Genomic DNA, 19,435 nt, shown 5'->3' with positions numbered 1-19,435 from the left:
TCATAGGATGCCACCTGTGCAACAAATCCAGTCGTGAAATTTCCTCGCTCCTAAATATTCCAACTGTCGGCTTTATTATAAGAAAATAGAAGATGTCAGGTTCAAACACTGATGACATCTATTAAACAAGACAAGAAGCAAAGAATCAAACAGAGACAGAATTCAATTTTGCTCAATTGAGGAGAAACGTGTCGACCTGTAACCTCTTACAGTGTCACCCACGCTCTGACGACAAAGGTTTACGTCTCCTCCCTGGTTACACAACATCTGCTTCCAAAGGAATGGGGAGTATGTAAACAGTCATTATTGTTTTCGGTCACATTAACACAAAAGAAAAAGATGCCTCGGGCTTGGGCTGGTCCTGGCTTCAGCTTGAGCCGGTCTTTGATGACCATACATAACCCCCTCCCGTCTCCTCCCATCGTACACAATGGATTTTTTCCAAGCCTTTGCTTGGTGCAACAAACACAGCCTCTTGTCTGTTCATTTGGAACTCAAAACGGAGAGTTTTTTGATAATTTACATTAAAAAATTCTAACAGGAAGAGTTTGGGAACAACAGCAACTCAACCACAAAGTGGTAGGAATTAAGGTGTGGGGCTTGGCCCCTTAGTTCCAGTGAAAATGAACTTTGAATGCTCCAGGATACCAAAACATTTTGGACAATTCCATGCTCCCAACCTTGTGGGAACAGTTTGGACCGGGGCCCCTTCCTCTTCCAACATGACTGTGCACCAGTGCACAAAGCAAGGCCCATAAAGACATGACAGAGTCTGGTGTGGATGAACTTGACTGGCCTGCACAGAGTCCTGACCTGAACCCTATAGAACACCTTTGAGATGAATTAGAACGGAGACTGAGAGCCAGGCCTTCTCGACCAATGCAATGACCTCACCAATGCGTTTTTGGAAGAATGGTCAAAAATTCCTATAAACACAATCCGCAACCTTGTGGACAGCCTTCCCAGAAGAGTTGAAGCTGTAATAGCTGCAAAAGGTGGACCCACATCATATTGAACCATATGGGGTAGGAATGGGATGGCACTTCAAGTTCATATGTGAGTCAAGGCAGGTGGCCAAATACTTTTAGTGTATGTTGGAAAGCGAATGAGATAATACAATGTTATCTGCTCACAGATGCCACCTGGTGGTTGTCTGAGCACACTGCAGCTAGACCTGGAGGTCTAGTAGAATGAGGCAAAATACAACCCTACCTACTGTACCATAAAAATGATTAATTTTTCAGACCTTTGTAGGGATAATCATTCCAAATCACCCCCCCGCCCCACTATATATACAAATATATATTATAAGTATGTGTATGTACAATCAACCATTACTATACAATCATCTGCGATGTGGATGACGTTCATTTCAAAAGAGTCCACGTGTAATTGGGATGAAAAAGAACGTAAATATGTTTTGATCATGGATGAAAGAATAAGTTATTAATGCACTGTGGGTTCCAAAACATATGAGAACAGCTAAAATATTAAACGTGGAAGCCACTGTGGTAAATAAGTACACATAAACAGCAGTGAACGCACTCAAAGTCATCTCTACAGGAAAGTTATATTGAAGCAAAGTTGATGAAAACATTCTCGTTCTAAAGCTAGCAGCTGGGGTAGGTTCCAACAGTCGTGATATTGACTGATAATTACTGTAAAGTGCTTCCTTATTCTCTTTTCATGTCATCAGAATGTCCAAGCGTCAACTTTAAAGCTATTCCGGTATCCTAACAAAAATGTATTTTTTGAATATCTTGGGTGTAGCCGATAAATACTCTGTCTGAGCCAATCAGGAGGCGAGGTTCACATCCTTAATTACCAGTAGACGTTTGAGGATCTGCATCCCAGGAAATAAACAGCAATAATTAAGCAGCATAGTGGTTTAACTATTGACACTTCCTGTTTCTACCTGCCTTACAGTGCGTCAAACAGTTTTTAAAAGGATCTTAATAATCTTTGTGTTACAGTATTTCATAAGTATTTCACGTGTTCTGTGTACAGTGTGACTGACTGAGCTGTTTATTTACATATCATTTACAACTTACATTACAGTCAAGGAACAAAACTATTAGGACCACCTATACCAAAGATTGGGCATTTATCTGAGAATAAAATATTTTTAATCCAGGGCTAAATTATTGTTTTTTTTATCATATCAGTATTTAACTGAGAATATAATCATTTTCTAACTGAAAATAATATATTTCTCATGTTATTTATCTGAGGATGAATTATTTTACTTATTTCTCTGGGAAAATTATTATAACTATTTTTATCTGAAGCATTTTTTAAAAATTATTACGACGATCATTTTTTATTATTATTTATATGGGAATAAGTAATTATTTTCAATCCGAGGATACATTATTGTTATTTTTATCTCAGAATAAATTATGTTAATTGTTATTTAGCTAAGAATAAATTATAATTATTTATCTCAGGATACATTATTTTATTTTATTATTATTTTTTGAGGATAAATTATCATTATTATTACTTTGAAGATAAAACAATTAGTATTTATCTGAGGATATATTATTTGAATTGTTATTTTTCTGAGGCTAAATTATACCGTATTTTTCGGACTATAAGTCGCAGTTTTTTTCATAGTTTGGCCGGGGGTGCGACTTATACTCGGGAGCGACACATTTTGCTCGACGATATATTGACCTACAAATTATTGCAGATAAAGGATATTGCCATTATTTTTTGAGACCAAATTAACCACTGATGTAATGACAACACATAATAATAATGGAAATATACCCTTTCAAATGCAATTAACTTGTATGTCTTGCATATTTTAACATACCGTATTTTTCGGACTATAAGTCGCAGTTTTTTTCATAGTTTGGCCGGGGGGTGCGATTTATACTCAGGAGCGACTTATGTGTGAAATTATTAACACATTAGCGTAAAATATCAAATAATGTTATTTATCTCATTCACGTAAGAGACTAGACGTATAAGATTTCATGGGATTTAGCGATTAGGAGTGACAGATTGTTTGGTAAACGTATAGCATGTTCTATATGTTATAGTTATTTGAATGACTTACCATAATATGTTACATTAACATACCAAGCACGTTCTCAGTTGGTTATTTATGCCTCATATAACGTACACTTATTCAGCCTGTTGTTCACTATTCTTTATTTATTTTAAATTGCCTTTCAAATGTCTATTCTTGGTGTTGGCTTTTATCAAATACATTTCCCCCAAAAATGCAACTTATACTCCAGTGCAACTTATATGTTTTTTTCCTTCTTTATTATGCATTTTCAGCCGGTGCGACTTATACTCCGAAAAATACGGTATTGTGTTTTGAGGATAGATAATATTTATTACTTACATTCTATTCTATTATTTATCTGAGGCGTTTTTATTGTATTATTATTTTTTGAGGATAAATTATAATTATTATTACTTTGAAGATAAAACAAAGTATTTATCTGAGGATATATTATTTGAATTGCTATTTTTCTGAGGCTAAATTATAACTATTGTGTTTTGAGGATAAATAATATTTATTACTTACATTTTATTCTATTATTTATCTGAGGAGTTTTCCACTCATGGAGGGATCGGGATGTTGAAGAGTTGCTGACATATTTCCAACATAATTCTATGTTCTGCGGAAGATCCCATTTTATAGTAAAATATGTTCCGTGCACAAAGATTGTTCTATCAAGGCATGCTTGGACGAGTTTGGTGTGGAAGAAGGCGACCGCGTAGAGCCCTGAGCGCATGAATTACTCCACACGAAAGAATCCTGCAGCAATCTTTCTTGGAGGCTTCTTGAGTTTCTGCCATAAGATATTTGTATTATAAAATATAAAATGTTTGTTTATCATCACAACAAGAGTACAATTTGTAGTTAGCTTGTAAAAATAGCAAAGCGATACTAGCATGCGCTCAAAATGTGACCGTTTGTAAACACTTCTCTTTTGTCTCACATAGACATATTTTCATCTCCAAAATGTAATTGTTTTTTTGTATTATTCTTTTTATTTTTTAAATTAATACTACTTAACTACCTTCATAGAAATAGAGCAGAAACCTGAGAAATGATTTTGCAACAGGAGTTTCACTATTATCTGCAATACGCTTTTACTTTGTCAAACATAAAAAAAACTAATTATAATAATATTACCCATAATTATATTCATAAAAAGTAAACAATAAAAGCGTGTCAATTGTCTTGACTTGGTAAAAATTAAAGTTGTGTGTGTTTGTGTGGACGATGTGATAAAGGTGTGACTAAATACCTGCGTAAAATGTAACTAATAGTTAATAATAGTTTATGAGAGTGTGTGTCTTCACGGTAGATGATGGGTCAAATCTTGACGTCCATCTGAGGCAGCAGCAACACACAGTAGAGCAGAATCCACACGACAAACAGAAGATACGGCTCCCAGCTATCGCTCCAGCTGCACACACACACACACACACACACAAAATCAGATTGTTAAGCAGTATTTCCAGAAGTCATGTTTTTATGATGTACAGTAAAGCAGAGGTTTACGTTGCATAGAGTAAAGTAACTGAGACGGCCATAAAAATGTAGAATTTCGACACTAATACAATGTACGATATAATACGATACGGCAAGGGTCGATAACCCGCGGCTCTAGAGCCGCATGCGGCTCTTTGGCGCCGGCCCATACTTGCCATCCCTCCCGGATTTTCCGGGAGACTCCCGAAATTCAGCGCCTCTCCCTAAAACCTCCCGGGACAAATTCTCTCCCGAAATTCAGGCGGAGCTGGAGGCCACGCCCCCTCCAGCTCCATGCGGACCTGAGTGACGTGTCAACAGCCTGTATTCACGTCCGCTTTCCCACAATATAAACAGCGTGCCTGCCCAAACACGTTACAACTGTAGAATGATCGAGGGCGAGTTCTTGGTTTCTTATGTGGGTTTATTGTTAGGCAGTTTCATTAACGTCCTCCCAGCGCGGTAACAACACACAACAACAGCAGTCACGTTTTATTCTACCGTAAAGCAGTTCGTCTGCCGTAAACAGCAATGTTGTTGTAATATATTGAGTTGGAGGCAATAACCAGGCGAGGTGATGAAGTACGTCTCTTTACTGTAGACTTCAGAACAGACTCACACACTTGACGTCAGGTGCGCAACACCACGTAAATCGTTGGCCAACCAAAAAGTAACCCCAGTACGCTATAGCCAACATTCACCAGGAGATGGCAACAGACAAACATAGATCACTCTATTACATTCATCCCCTTTTAGAAATGTAGAAGTTACTCAAAATAAATAAACAACCCAACCAAAAAATGCAGCAGCTCAATTAAAAAACTGTACTTAAGCCACATTCTTTTTTTTATTTTTAGTACTGAACTCTTAACCCTCATTTGTAAACAATAACATGCTTATTATACAAACAGTATTTGTACACCTTTAACACAGATTTTTATACTGTCTTCAGAGATTCAGTTTTTTTGGTGGTACTCGAAACCTTTCTGGGTACCTGCGAAAGGGTGTTCAGCATGGTTAGAAAAATAGTGACAGAGAATAGAACAAGGATGGACAATTCAACCCTTAACTCAACAATGTATAGATGAGTGTTATGTGTGTGTATATGTGTAAATAAATGAACACTGAAATTCAAGTATTTATTTCATATATATATATATATATATATATATAAAAAATAAAATAAATATATATATAGCTAGAATTCACTGAAAGTCAAGTATTTCTTATATATATATATATATATATGTAAGAAATACTTGACTTGGTGAATTCTAGCTGTAAATATACTCCTCCCCTCTTAGCCACGCCCCCAACCCCAAATCGGAGGTCTCAAGGTTGGCAAGTATGCGCCAGCCTAGTGGCTCTCAGGAGCTTTTTCAAAAATGTATGAAAAATTTTAAAAAATGAGGGAAAAATATATATTTTTTGTTTTAATATGGTTTCTGTAGGAGGCCAAACATGACACACATCTTCTTAATTGTTAGAAATCTCACTGTTTGTATTAAACATGCTTCAGTGATTAGAGCAGTGGTTCTTAACCTGGGTTCGATCGAACCCTAGGGGTTCGGTGAGTCGGCCTCAGGGGTTCAGCAGAGCCTCCGCCGCGGAGGTCAAGACACGCTTGACTCATCGTGTAATAAAAAACTTCTCCCTGTCGGCGTATTATGGATACCCCCAAACAATGTTCCCTTTAATTTTCCATGTGTGTGAGCAAACGCAAAAACTCCTTGAGCATTCAGTGGAGCACATGTGACCGACGTCAGACGTGCACATGCACTGTGGTCACACTTGCAGCACACCTGTCCCAAACCTGACTAAATAACAAGTTCAGTGTTTTATTGTTGTAATCAAATGACAGCAGTCATTTCCATGAGATTATTTTCTAATATAAGTGTTTTAGCCCACTTACAATAACTATAACATATTGTTTTTCATGAGCTGTGTACTAGTATTATATGTCTGGGGGGGGGGGGGGGGGGGGGGGGGGTCCTATACTTTGGAAATAATGTGTATCCCTTTCAGATATCGCATTTAGTTCCCACAAAAACATTCACATGTTGCACAATGAGATGTAAACATGCAATCGTGTACGTTCCTGTAACTTTCTGTTTGTAAAATATACCTTTATTAGTAATTCTTTAATATAATAACATCATTTTATGATTACGGTTTGGGTTCGGTGAATGCGCATATGAAACTGGTGGGGTTCAGTATCTCCAACAAGGTTAAGAACCACTGGATTAGAGACTATTTGGCGAGCGCCGTTTTGTCCTACTAACGCCGCTGTAGTGGCTGCTGCAGGAGCTCTGTGCTCTTGTGTCATCCTTTTGTGTTTCCCTCTTGTTTTCATGCCCAGTCCTAATTGTGGGTAAAGTAAGGGAACAAAAATGAGCAAATGCTTCACATTCTTAGGTTGTGGTCCCGTTCTTTGTCTATACTGAACAATGCTCCCTGCTTTCATCTTATTCACTTGCCTTTGTTTACATTTTTCACTTGGAAAGCCAAGTGTTCCCGACAGATGAGGCTTTTCAAGCTAGCTCCAGCTAGTTAAAGACTGAACTGTACTTCAATAGCCAAGAATCAGATAAGGAATATATATTTACACGTTACACCCCTATTAACTAATAAATGAAGGTCAGGATACTCACTCTTGATATCGACTCTAAAGTTTGTTATTAGCGTTAAAAGTCAGGACACATCAAAGGAGGAAGGACACATTCTTACCAACGTTCTAAGTCGTCCATGTTCTGTTTTGTTGTCATGTTGATGCGATTGTCCTCCGACTAGAAAGAAGAAGACAACACTTCAGTTGTAGCTAAGTGCCAACTAAGACATTAATGGTTCTACAGATGGGAGCAAAGCGGAGAAAACCAACCGTGGCCTGACACGAGTGAAGACCCTTCCTGTGACGGAGTACTGGAGGGATCAGGACTTCTTCGTTCTGACTCGGACTGTCATGGCTGAAAGGAAAACTCAGATCAGTTGAGACAGAATGGAGCTGCTATGGATATGTGGCTGCTGACAAAGCATGTTAGTATTCAACTAAACTCAGGTGGTTAGTAATAGTACAAATGGAAATGTCACATTTTGTGATCATATGGTAGCCCATTTTGGGTGAAAAAGCGCATGTAAAATGAAGGGGTGCCCCGAAAAACCTTTCCACTTTTGATACCATACGGATATTAGAGCGTTGAGCATTGGACGGTACTGATATTGATTCAATTTAATATCAGCAGTACGGTAATCATACATATTTTTATTAGTGTGGAATGTTAGAAAAGGTTTGATTAAAAAGGCTTCATGGCCACATGCGTGGACAGCACCTTTTAGCTCTTATTTCCAAAATTGTGTACACTACTGAATTGGGGTCTTATGGTCGCTTATGTGGACACTTATACTGCCATCTGGTGGTGTCAGAAGAGTATAAAAATACAATGGAATTTGGAAAAAAAAGGTGTAAAAATAAGAATTAGCATGTCACTAAACATGAAGTACATGTTTGTGTACTTATGGACTAAGTACATCTTATCAAAAGATGATTCTTAGTTTTTATTCCAATTAGGGACCAATAAACCCAAATAGCAAAGAGGGGAAAAAGAGCATGTAAACAAACAGCTCGGGCCTTAAGAGGTTAAGTGAAATGCAGGCATGAAAAACACCAACCGACCGTATTTTGCGATTATAAGCTGCTAATTTTTTCCTATGCTTCAAAACCTGCGGCCTATAAAACGCCGCGACTAATTGATAGATTTTTCTTCGCTAACGGCTATAATGTATTGTATTCAACAAATAGTTTTTAACACCGACAGAGACACTAAAAAGGTGTGTTATTGTTTGTGCTACGAAACCATCTTTTGAACGGGTTGTTTTGAGCACAATTTGTACACAAGGCAATTCAAAGTGCTTTACAGATAATTAAAAAGAAAAATAATTCAAATTAAAATCTGAAAATACAATCATGATTAATTCAAATCAATCCAATGCTGTAAATCAAATATCAATCAATCAATGTTTATTTATATAGCCCTAAATCACAATTGTCTCAAAGGGCTGCAGAAGCCACAACGACATCCGCAGTACAGAGCCCACATAAGGGCAAGGAAAAACTCACAACCAAGTGGGACGTCGATGTGAATGACTATGAGAAACCTTGGAGAGGACCGCATATGTGGGTGACCCCCCGGATGCAATGGACGTCAAGTGGGTCTGACATAATATTGTGAAAGTCCAGTTCATAGTAAATCTAACATAATAGTGAGAGTCCAGTTCAAGGTACTTTAACTTTAACTTTATAGTGGGGCCAGCAGGAGACCATCCCGAGCGGAGACGGGTCAGCAGCGGAGAGAAAGTCCTATCCTTTCCTAAATGTAAGAAGAATGTCAGAATAAAAGCCTACCTCACAGGCACTGTGATTTCCTTGAAAGAGTCTTGGCTTCCATCGCTGCAGGTAATTGGAAAAGCTCCCATGAGTCCAGGAAGCTGGCATTGTTCTTTGGGTGCCGATGTGCCGTCTTTCTCAGCCTTCACAAAATAAGAAAAGGAGAAAAAGAAAGTAGAAGTGCTTTATTTTGAATGGAATATAAGACTTTGTTGTCATGGTTGCAGAACAACAAATAGCTGCTTAGCATATCATAAAAAGTATATGTATTATTCCGCATTTGAAATTGTGCATCTAATTTACAACTTCAGTGATTGCTTTCATTTAATGGTATCTTTTTTTTTTTACTACATGCACAAATGTGCTTGTGTGTGTTTCCTAGGGTTGGGCGGTATGGCTGAAAACAGTATCACGATATAAGGGTTTTGTATCGGTCGATAGCGATAATTATTGGTGTTTTTATGACCCATCAAAAATAAGGACCAGAAAAGAAAAAAAAAGTAAACATTTATATTTCAAATGTAATCTTCCTGTGATTATAATCCATCCAGCTATCAAGGCAGAAAGAAAAGGAAACGTCAACCATGCAAAACACTCAATGTAAACAAAATTCTAAAATCACCTCTTAAAGTGAAGGTGCAAAAATAAAGAATACGTAAGAAACGCTGAATACAATTTAACAAAACGGTTCTGAATATGAAAATTTAAACAGAGAAAGCTATTTTCTGTAGGTTTAGTGCCAGGAAGTTGCAGCTGTGCTCTAAAGGGTGAGCGCGGATAATGTAGTGTGGTATTACTGGTCTTGGTGAGGACTATTGCCTTGCATAATTTACAGACCACATTGGTCTTGTCATGATGCGTGGTCCGGATCATATTTTTGTATTTTCTGTTAGTTTTGGACTCTTTTAATTCCTGTTTGTGACACCTCTGAGGTTGGTTTGGTTGCCATGGCTGCGTATTGTTTTCACCTGTGTCTAATCAGAGGCACTATTTAAGCCTGCCTTTGCCAGTCAGTCGGTCTGGCGTCATTCTGTCAAGGTGGGGTTGCAGCTTACTGCGGGGTCGTTCTCCCAGGAAGGCAGACGGACTATTCCGGACAAGGCGTGCAGGTAAAAACATGATTTATTCCTCAAAATGAAAGTGCTACAAAAAAACGGAAAACAAGGCTAAGGAACAAGGTGCCGATCGGACTTAAAGCTAAATACTTAGCATGGACTAGAAGACAAGAGACGTGACGAGAGCATGAAGCAAACACTTAGCATAAACTATGGCCTAGAACACTCAGGGAAGTATGGCATGAAACTAGCAGGACTTACTTGGCAAGGCATGAGACAAACAATGACGCCAGGCCGACTGACTGGCTTAAATAGTGCCTCTGATTAGACACAGGTGAAAACAATACGCAGCCATGGCAACCAAACCAAACTCAGAGGTGTCCCAAACAGGAACTAAAAGAGTCCAAAACTAACAGAAAATACAAAAACATGACCCGGACCACGGATCATGACAGGTCTGACTATGGTCCATTTAAAAAAAACAACCCAAATCTGCCATACTGTCGAGGTGACTTTTCCGGTTTTATCCACAATTTCTTCGCTCTCAGCAGCACTAATTTTTAGTTTCTCTTCTCACTCCATGCAAAGAATAAACCGCGAGATAACAAGATGGCGCAAACAAACAGATAGTCAACAATGTTACCTGATTAGCTGTTAGCGTGTCACTCCCACTGATCAGTGATCACTTCCTACATTGCTCTGTTCCCACAGAGCGAGTGCCTTTCTTCATGCAACCAACCTTGCTTTGCAATATTTGGTTTGTTCCGACAAAGAAAAAAAAATACTAAACGTTTTATCGAATGCATTTTTTTATTGATATCAATTTTGTGTCTATCGCGATAAATTTTAATATCGTTTTCTCGCCCAGCCTTAGTGTATCCATAACTATTTTTTCTAACTGTTAAATTTCCACTGTAAATATTGGTTCACTAAGAAAGCAAGTCTATCTTGACCAGGGGTCTGCAACCTGCAGCTCTGGACCAACATGCTGCTCTTTCATCCTTGGCTCCAGCTGGTTTATGCTTCTGTGTACTGTCGTCACTACTCTGGCCCTACAGACACCGCCATGAGCCTTGCAAAAGTTCCACATCTGAGAGGACTGTGTGTTGTTCAATTGTCCACGGTGGCGCTAGGTGCAGTGTTTTCGGGGAAGTCAACTTGGTGAGAAACCAAGACACTTAGCTTATCGGTTTCCTTTGTTGCTAATGAACTAATGAATTCCGGGTCACAAATGCTATGGGTGTATCCGTATCATTTACAGCCCATTTACAGTGACTTGGGAGAGATGGAGTGTTATTGGAACTGGAGATGTGTTACAGCACTTTTACTGTAAAGTTTGATCTGAAATAGGTAGAGAAGATGTTTGCGAAGGTAGGCCCTCTGAATCCATCCATACATCCATCTTCAACCACTTATCCGGAATCGGGTCGCGGGGACAATAGCTCCAGCAGAGACCCCCAGACTTCCCTCTCCAGAGCAACATTAGCAACTTCCTCTTGGCAATCCCGAATCCCGAAGCGTTCCCAGGCCAGAGAGGAGATGTAATCCCCCCCATCTGGTCCTTGGCCTACCGCGGGGTCTCCTCCCAGTGGGACGTGCAACGAGGACCTCCCTAGGGAGACGCTCGTGAGGCATCCGCACAAGATGCCCGAACTACCTAAGCTGGTTCCTTTCCAAGCGAAGGAGCAGCGGCTCTACTCCGAGTCTCTCTCGGGTGACTGAACTTCTCACCCTATCTCTAAGGGAGATGCCAGCCACCCTTCTGAGGAAACTCATTTCGGCCGCTTGTATCCGCGATCTTATTCTTTCGATCATGACCCACACTTCATGACCACAGGTGAGAGTAGGAATTTGCCTTCTGGCTCAGCTCTCGTTTCGTCACAACAGTGCGGCAGAGAGACTGCAATACTGCCCCAGCTGCTCCGATTCTCCGGCTGATTTCCTTCTCCATCTTTCCCTCACTTGTGAACAAGACCCCGAGATACTTAAACTCCTCCACCTGGGACAGAGTCTCAGAGCCCTCTGAATGAATCGCATCAAAAGAGGAAATTGTAGATACAAAGAAAACAGGACAGAGGGTAGAGTCGATGATATAGAATGAACAAGTCAATGTTGTAACCCTAACATCTAAAGTTTCTAATGATTGGGAGAACTACATACCTTATTGTCGTCATGTAGCAAATCCACCAGAAAGTTATCATCCATGGGACAAACGGGTTGTCCTTCTGGCGGCATCTTGGAAGCTGGAGCTGGCTCCAGGGCAGATACAGTCAAAACAGACGGCCAGCTGTGCATTTCGTTATCAAGCGGCTCTGTAAATACGTTTTCCTCTTTGTACGGGTAAAACAGATCCATCGGCTCAATGACGTCACAAGCTATGTCTTCTGTTGGTGTACACCTGCAAAGCTCTTCCTCCGTTTTCCTGGAGGTCTCAGGTGCTTCACAACACACAGCAGCTTTCTCAGCTCGGGGTTGACGCTCATCTAACGGTTTTGTTGTCCTGTCCTGTCCAATGTGTCCAGGTGTTTGACTTCTTAAACTAGTATCAGTTCTTGCATATTGCTTTGAACTTATTTGTGAGTTTTCATATTGGTTCTCAGAGCTCAAGTCTGTTTGAAGATCTGGGCAGGATCTTCTGCCCCCGTCAATGGCTTCGTTTTGCGTTACTGTGGCCGATTCCGTCCCTTCAAGTACAATTCCATCTGCCTCAGTTCCTCTGTCCTGTAACAAGCTTTCTGTGTTCTTACATTCATCTTTGAACGGAAGTACTTCTTCATGATTGTTTTCACAATCAAACACACCTTCAATAACTTGGCAGGTTTTCTCAGTGTCCACCACTTGCTTCAAACACTCTCCGTAAGAGCTTAGTGGAGCAATATACTGCTCCTTGAATTCTTGGTCAGAACATGGTTGAGGTTCATCTCTTTCCAGTGAAACGTCGTCTCCAGAGGACGACAGTTTTACAATGCCAGCGTCTTCCTTAAAGGATACTTCATCTTTAAGAAAATAATTTCCCTCTATTTGTTGAGAATTGTGCATTTTATGGCATTCATTTTCCATTTGAAGTCCTTCACCAATATTTTCACCTTGAAGTCTATTTGTTTGGTCATTAAATGGTCCTTTATCAACCAACAATAAAGGATCCATAGGTTGCTCTAAACAGTTGTCTTCTCTAGAACAGGTTGGCGTAACACCGTACTTTTCCGCAGGTTCTTGGTTGGATGATGATTGGGGTTCAGGTTTAGACAAGTTTTGAAATTGGTTAGAATCATCACTTTCTGGTTGATCATCACCTCCAAAGGATGATGATTTTTCAAAAGGGGATTCTTTGATGGATATTTCTTCTTTTTGACAATAATTTGCATCAATTTCTTGATAATGACAATCTGTTTTCTCACGCATATTTTCCAATTCAAGTTCTTTCAACGGTTTCGGTGAAAAGTCTTTATGGCTCTCAAGATTTACCTCGTTCTTTTCTTTGACCATGTCATTGTCCAGCACCTTTTTCTCTCTGGTGCCTAGAATTTCATCTTGCATACTACTCAATGAGTTGAGTGAAAAGACTCCTTCATCAATAAATGACTCAGCCATTGACTGGTCATCTAGCACTTTCTCCGCAATGTGGACAAAACCTCCATCAACATTCGTAATTTCCACGGGAATAGCACGGTAAACATCCCAAGGTGTTGTGCAATCATACAATAAACTGTCACTTTGGCTCTTCACGGGAACAGCACATTCCTCGCTCTCCACCCAGGAATCTGGAGAGTTAATAGCTGAATCGCCCATGACGGATTCAGTTGTCACTAACTCAGGCAATGTTGAGTCAATGGGAAAGTGAGTATCATTCAGCTGGGAGTTCTCCACGGAGCTGGTTGAGACGTCTTCTGTCGGTTCTTTCAGATTTTCTTCCACACTGCTCAAATTGTCTTTTGTGAAGGGGGAATCACCCAAGAAGTCTTCACTAAACCAAGTGCGAGAAATGGCTGGTTTAATGGCTGGTGACATGCCCCCTCTGTCCTCTGACATGGACGAACGCAAGATTTTGGATGGAGGTTGTGCAGAGTCCTTCTGGAACATTAAGAACCTGTCCTTCACTCGGCCAGAGTGAGCATTATTCACGAAATGTTGGAGGTCGGCGTTACGGAAGTTGAGTCGGCCCATCGAGGTGCTCCTTTCAATGAGTGGGTAAGGCTGTTTTGGCTGAGAAAAGGTAAAGCGAGAATCAGTACTCATCATCAGATGAAAGTTTCTCTGCAATGTGATGGCAGAAACATGTAATTTATGTGCATTCATGGATTTGTACCTCCTCTGTGCCCGGGAAGTGCTCAAGGAACTGTGACACGTATGTCATGATGGACTGGTCATCTGGTGCATTGCTGGTCACATCTGGAGTAGACAAAAATAACATTTACTAGTTTTTTGCTAACATGAAGATAGTGTGTCAATTTGGAAACAATGAATCAGGCCTGTCAAAAGTCCTTCAAGCTTTCCATTTAATATTGAAGAAAGTCAGACCATGTAAAACCTGGGTAAAAAACTACGTACCGTATTTTTCAGACTATAAGTCGCAGTTTTTTTCATAGTTTGCGACTTATACATGTTTTTTTCATTCTTTATTATGCATTTTCGGCAGGTGCGACTTATACTCCGGTGCGACTTATACTCCGAAAAATACGGTAGTTCTGTCTCCATTTTGCTGAATCCCAATTGTCCCCCTTCCCTCTGTCTTATTGTCTTATGTTCCATTTACCTCGGAATGTTGGAGCTGGGAATGACGCCACGGCAGAGTTGTGAGCATTCCAGTTAAGAGGTCGGAAACCACAATGACCACTTCCACGAAAGCTCTTACCTTGTCTGAGTATAAACAACCTGTATGCTCTTACATGCACTCCTTCTGCAACCTTCAAACACGGTGGATGAAGAGGAAAAACAGACGCTATTGCTAGCGATGTAGAACGTATATACCACATTAAAACATTTTTGTTTACACTACAGCAGACCTAAAGTAGTGGGGCAGGCCCCTCTCGGGAGGCGCGGTACGATGACGGGGGGGCACGTGTGACCTCGGAGGACATGATTTTTTTTGCAGTACCAGAATATGATGAAGCGTATATAGCACTTGGCTTCACTGTAACCACGGTGGGAGAAAAAGAAAGACTGGTGTGTTGTTTCCTTTAATGTTAATAAGATTTCAATGTTATCCAGAGGTATAGTTATAACAATTTTATAGACAAGTTATACTATTTCATGTCACGGTGGAGAGTGGGCGCGAAATATTTTCTTCTTACTAGGTGGGGCATAATAGAAAATATTTGAGAAGTTGCGTTGTTTTGAGCTTTTTTGTTTCCAATAATATTGAATCAACATATGAGAAAGTCTATTGCAGAAAACGACTGATTGGCTAAAATGTGCGGCAAAGTTGGGATTTGCTTGAATTGGTGCGAATTGCAGATTCCTGGAGTGACTTACTGTATGTCTTATCCCTTCCATTATATGCTATTAAGTTGGGGTCGAAAAAAACCCGGTATGGCAATATTTTTTCTAACAATATAGTATTTATTTTTAATGTGTTGATATCAATATGAAATTCTTTTTTGAAGTCATGTTTTGGTAAGATTGGAAATTAAGGACGACTTCTGCACGCAAGAGGGGAGGAGTATATTTACAGCTAGAATTCACCAAGTCAAGTATTTCATATATATATATATATATATATATATATATAAGAAATACTTGACTTTCAGTGAATTCTAGCTATATATATGTATATGTATATATTTATTTTATTATATATATATATATATATATATATATCTATATCTATATATATTTCTCTTATTTATTTATATATATATATATATAAGAGAAATACTTGAATTTCAGTGTTAATTTATTTACACATATACACACACATAACACTCATCTACTCATTGTTGAGTTAAGGGTTGAATTGTCTATCCTTGTTCTATTCTCTGTCACTATTTTTCTAACCATGCTGAACACCCTCTCTGATGATGCATTCTGCTTCGTCTCCTTGTTGTGTGCGCAGTTGTGCACTGCACTCTCTAAAAGCCCTAGGTGTTATTGTCACATATGCATGTACAGTAGATGGCAGTATTGTCCTGTTTAAGAGTGTCACAACATTGCCGTTTACGGCAGACGAACTGCTTTACGGTAGAGGAAAATGTGACTGCTGTTGTGTGTTGTTGCCGCGCTGGGAGGACGTTAATGAAACTGCCCAACAATAAACCCACATAAGAAACCAAGAACTCGCCCTCGATCATTCTACAGTTATAATGTGATTGGGCAGGCGCGCTGTTCATATTGTGGGAAAGCGGACGTGAAAACAGGCTGTCGACACGTCACTCAGGTCTGCCTGAATTTCGGGAGAAAATTTGTCCCGGGAGGTTTTCGGGAGAGGCGCTGAATTTCAGGAGTCTCCCGGAAAATCCGTGAGGATTGGCAAGTATGCGGCATGGTGTAGTGGGTAGAGCGGCCGTGCCAGAAACCTGAGGGTTGCAGGTTCGTTCCCCGCCTCTTGACATCCAAATCGCTGCCGTTGTGTCCTTGGGCAGGACACTTCACCCCTGTGCCGCTCACACTGGTGAATGAATGATGAATGAATGATAGGTGGTGGTTGGAGGGGCCGTAGGCGCAAACTGGCAGCCTCGCTTCCGTCAGTCTACCCCAGGGCAGCTGTGGCTACAAATGTAGCTTACCACCACCAGGTATAAATGAATGATGGGTTTTCACTTCTCTGTGAGCGCTTTGAGTATCTAATAATAGAAAAACACTACATAAAATGTAATGCATTATTATTATTATTATTATTATATATACAGTATAGGCCAAAAGTTTGCACAAACCTCATTCAATGCGTTTTCTTTATTTTCATGACTATTTACATTGTAGATTGTCACTGAAGGCATCAAAACTATGAATGAACACGTGGAGTTTACAATAAAACGTATCGTATAGTAATGTGAGGTCCTTGCCAATACCTTGGTGTCGTTAGGCATATTTTATGGGGGCTTTCAATAATGTATTATTAACACCTCTAAATAATTTAGTGGGATTAATTTTTTTTTGTTTTTGCAGAAAATTTCAATATAAATATGCAGGGATATGAATTTAATAAATAACATAACCTGTAATTATTTACTATGATTATAAGTCATTTTGAAGACCCTTTGTCAGTGCTTATTATCCAATCCAATCCGTTCCATCAGTAATGCTCGCATTACTATACTGAAATCCAGTCCGCGTTTTAACTGTTACCTTTGCAAGGACGAGCTAAACGGTAGCAGCATTAAGGCTACGTTTACTTCGTTCACAACACTGCTGGGTAGGAAGTCCAATTCAGATTTTTTTGTGTGAAATCTGATCTTTTTATGTAGTTCACATTACAAAAAAAATGTGTCCAGCATCAAATGTGAATGCAAACTGACCAAAATACAGACATGTCGTCATGACGTTGCACGTCCTGCAGTGTTTACGGAAGTAAGCCCGGAAGTAGACATGCTTCAATTCTAGTCGTCTCATTACTGGCGCATTTGTGGCTATTTAAAGGATTCTGTGCAATCAAAGTCAACATTTTCTGAACTGTGGAGAAGATTCTGAAAGAAGATGTCTCCCGCAGTATTGGGGACATTTTCCTCAATGTCTGCTCTGAATAGCGTGTTGGTGATGAGTGGTGGAACATTGATTGACGTGAGTTCCTAAAACATTATTTTCGCCCGTTTTTGCTAATTTATAAACAATTTATTTTGCATCCGTCTGTATCGGTGAATAATGATGACACTCATGATAAGCATTATCATTATTCACCATTATGCAGCCGGACGGAGCGTGGGAGAGTTCACACTGAAGTTGCATCATAACACTATCTCAATCAATCAATCAAAGTTTATTTATATAGCCCTTAACCACAAGTGTCTCAAAGGGCTGCACAAGCCACAATGACATCCTCGGCTCAGATAGATTTGTAATATAAAACTCACAATAATAATAATGTCTATAATACGGCTGACAGAAAAATAACTTTCGTACCATATAATAAGCAAATCCCGCTACTACAGCTTTGCAGTATAGGTGTGCTACTGATGTAGTTTAATGCCTTATTGTTATTTTATAGTAGAGTTTCTGGGGCTCTGAAGACTGGATGAACTGACAGCCTCATCGGCAAAAAAGGTGGAGTTTTATTGGTGTTTTTTTATCTTTAATTTTATTGCTTCCACTATACAGTAAATGGCAGGTTATTGTGATAGTCCTAATCAACCATCCCTACTGGCAAGGTGTGGCCTGTGGGCCTTGAATTTGACACCTGTGGTCTAAATGCTTTGAATTACCATTAGAGTAATAACAGGAGACTGACAATATTGCTTTCCAATCATTTCAGTGTCTTCAAGGGGAACATTATCACCAGACCTATGTAAGCGTCAATATATACCTTGATGTTGCAGAAAAAAGACCATATATTTTTTTAACCGATTTCCGAACTCTAAATGGGTGAATTTTGGCGAATTAAACGCCTTTCTAATATTCGCTCTCGGAGCGATGACGTCACAACGTGGCGTCACATCGGGAAGCAATCCGCCATTTTCTCAAACACCGAGTCAAATCAGCTCTGCTATTTTCCGTTTTTTCGACAGTTTTCCGTACCTTGGAGACATCATGCCTCGTCGGTGTGTTGTCGGAGGGTGTAACAACACGAACAGGGACGGACGGATTCAAGTTGCACCAGTGGCCCAAAGATGCGAAAGTGGCAAGAAATTGGACGTTTGTTCCGCACACTTTACCGACGAAAGCTATGCTACGACAGAAATGGCAAGAATGTGTGGATATCCTGCGACACTCAAAGCAGATGCATTTCCAACGATAAAGTCAAAGAAATCTGCCGCCAGACCCCCATTGAATCTGCCGGAGTGTGTGAGCAATTCAGGGACAAAGGACCTCGGTAGCACGGCAAGCAATGGCGGCAGTTTGTTCCCGCAGACGAGCGAGCTAAACCCCCTATCGACCCTAGCCTCCCTGGCCTGCTGACATCAACTCCAAAACTGGACAGATCAGCTTTCAGGAAAAGAGCGCGGATGAGGGTATGTCTACAGAATATATTAATTGATGGAAATTGGGCTGTCTGCACTCTCAAAGTGCATGTTGTTGCCAAATGTATTTCATATGCTGAAAACCTAGTTCATAGTTGTTAGTTTCCTTTAATACCAAACAAACACATACCAATCGTTGGTTAGAAGGCAATCGCCGAATTCGTCCTCGCTTACTCCCGTGTCGCTGGCTGTCGTGTCGTTTTCGTCGGTTTCGCTTGCATACGGTTCAAACCGATATGGCTCAATAGCTTCAGTTTCTTCTTCAATTTCGTTTTCGCTACCTGCCTCCACACTATAACCATCCGTTTCAATACATGCGTAATCTGTTGAATCGCTTAAGCCGCTGAAATCCGAGTCTGAATCCGAGCTAATGTCGCTATAGCTTGCTGTT

The 19,435-nt window shown here is 39.9% G+C and overlaps 1 protein-coding gene across 3 annotated transcripts in view; it reads right to left on the bottom strand.

Annotated features, from left to right (window-relative positions):
• Positions 1–1,397: 1,397 nt before the first annotated feature.
• Positions 1,398–19,435, bottom strand: part of clmna (calmin a) — a 58,266-nt gene continuing 40,228 nt past the window's right edge. For all 3 annotated transcript variants that reach the window (XM_061968994.1, XM_061968995.1, XM_061968996.1), the window contains 6 exons: positions 14,244–14,326; positions 12,098–14,140; positions 8,901–9,025; positions 7,380–7,464; positions 7,229–7,287; positions 1,398–4,436 (listed from right to left, as the gene is read on the bottom strand). In XM_061968994.1, coding sequence (XP_061824978.1) covers positions 4,343–4,436; positions 7,229–7,287; positions 7,380–7,464; positions 8,901–9,025; positions 12,098–14,140; positions 14,244–14,326 — 2,489 coding nt within the window. In that variant the 3' untranslated portion in view covers positions 1,398–4,342. The remainder of the gene's footprint in view (positions 4,437–7,228; positions 7,288–7,379; positions 7,465–8,900; positions 9,026–12,097; positions 14,141–14,243; positions 14,327–19,435) is intronic.

This window comes from Nerophis lumbriciformis, linkage group LG08 (genome assembly GCF_033978685.3).
Source record: "Nerophis lumbriciformis linkage group LG08, RoL_Nlum_v2.1, whole genome shotgun sequence".
Lineage (NCBI taxonomy): Eukaryota > Metazoa > Chordata > Actinopteri > Syngnathiformes > Syngnathidae > Nerophis > Nerophis lumbriciformis.
Note: the sequence above shows the minus strand (reverse complement) of the source record. Positions and strands in the feature narration are given on the sequence as shown.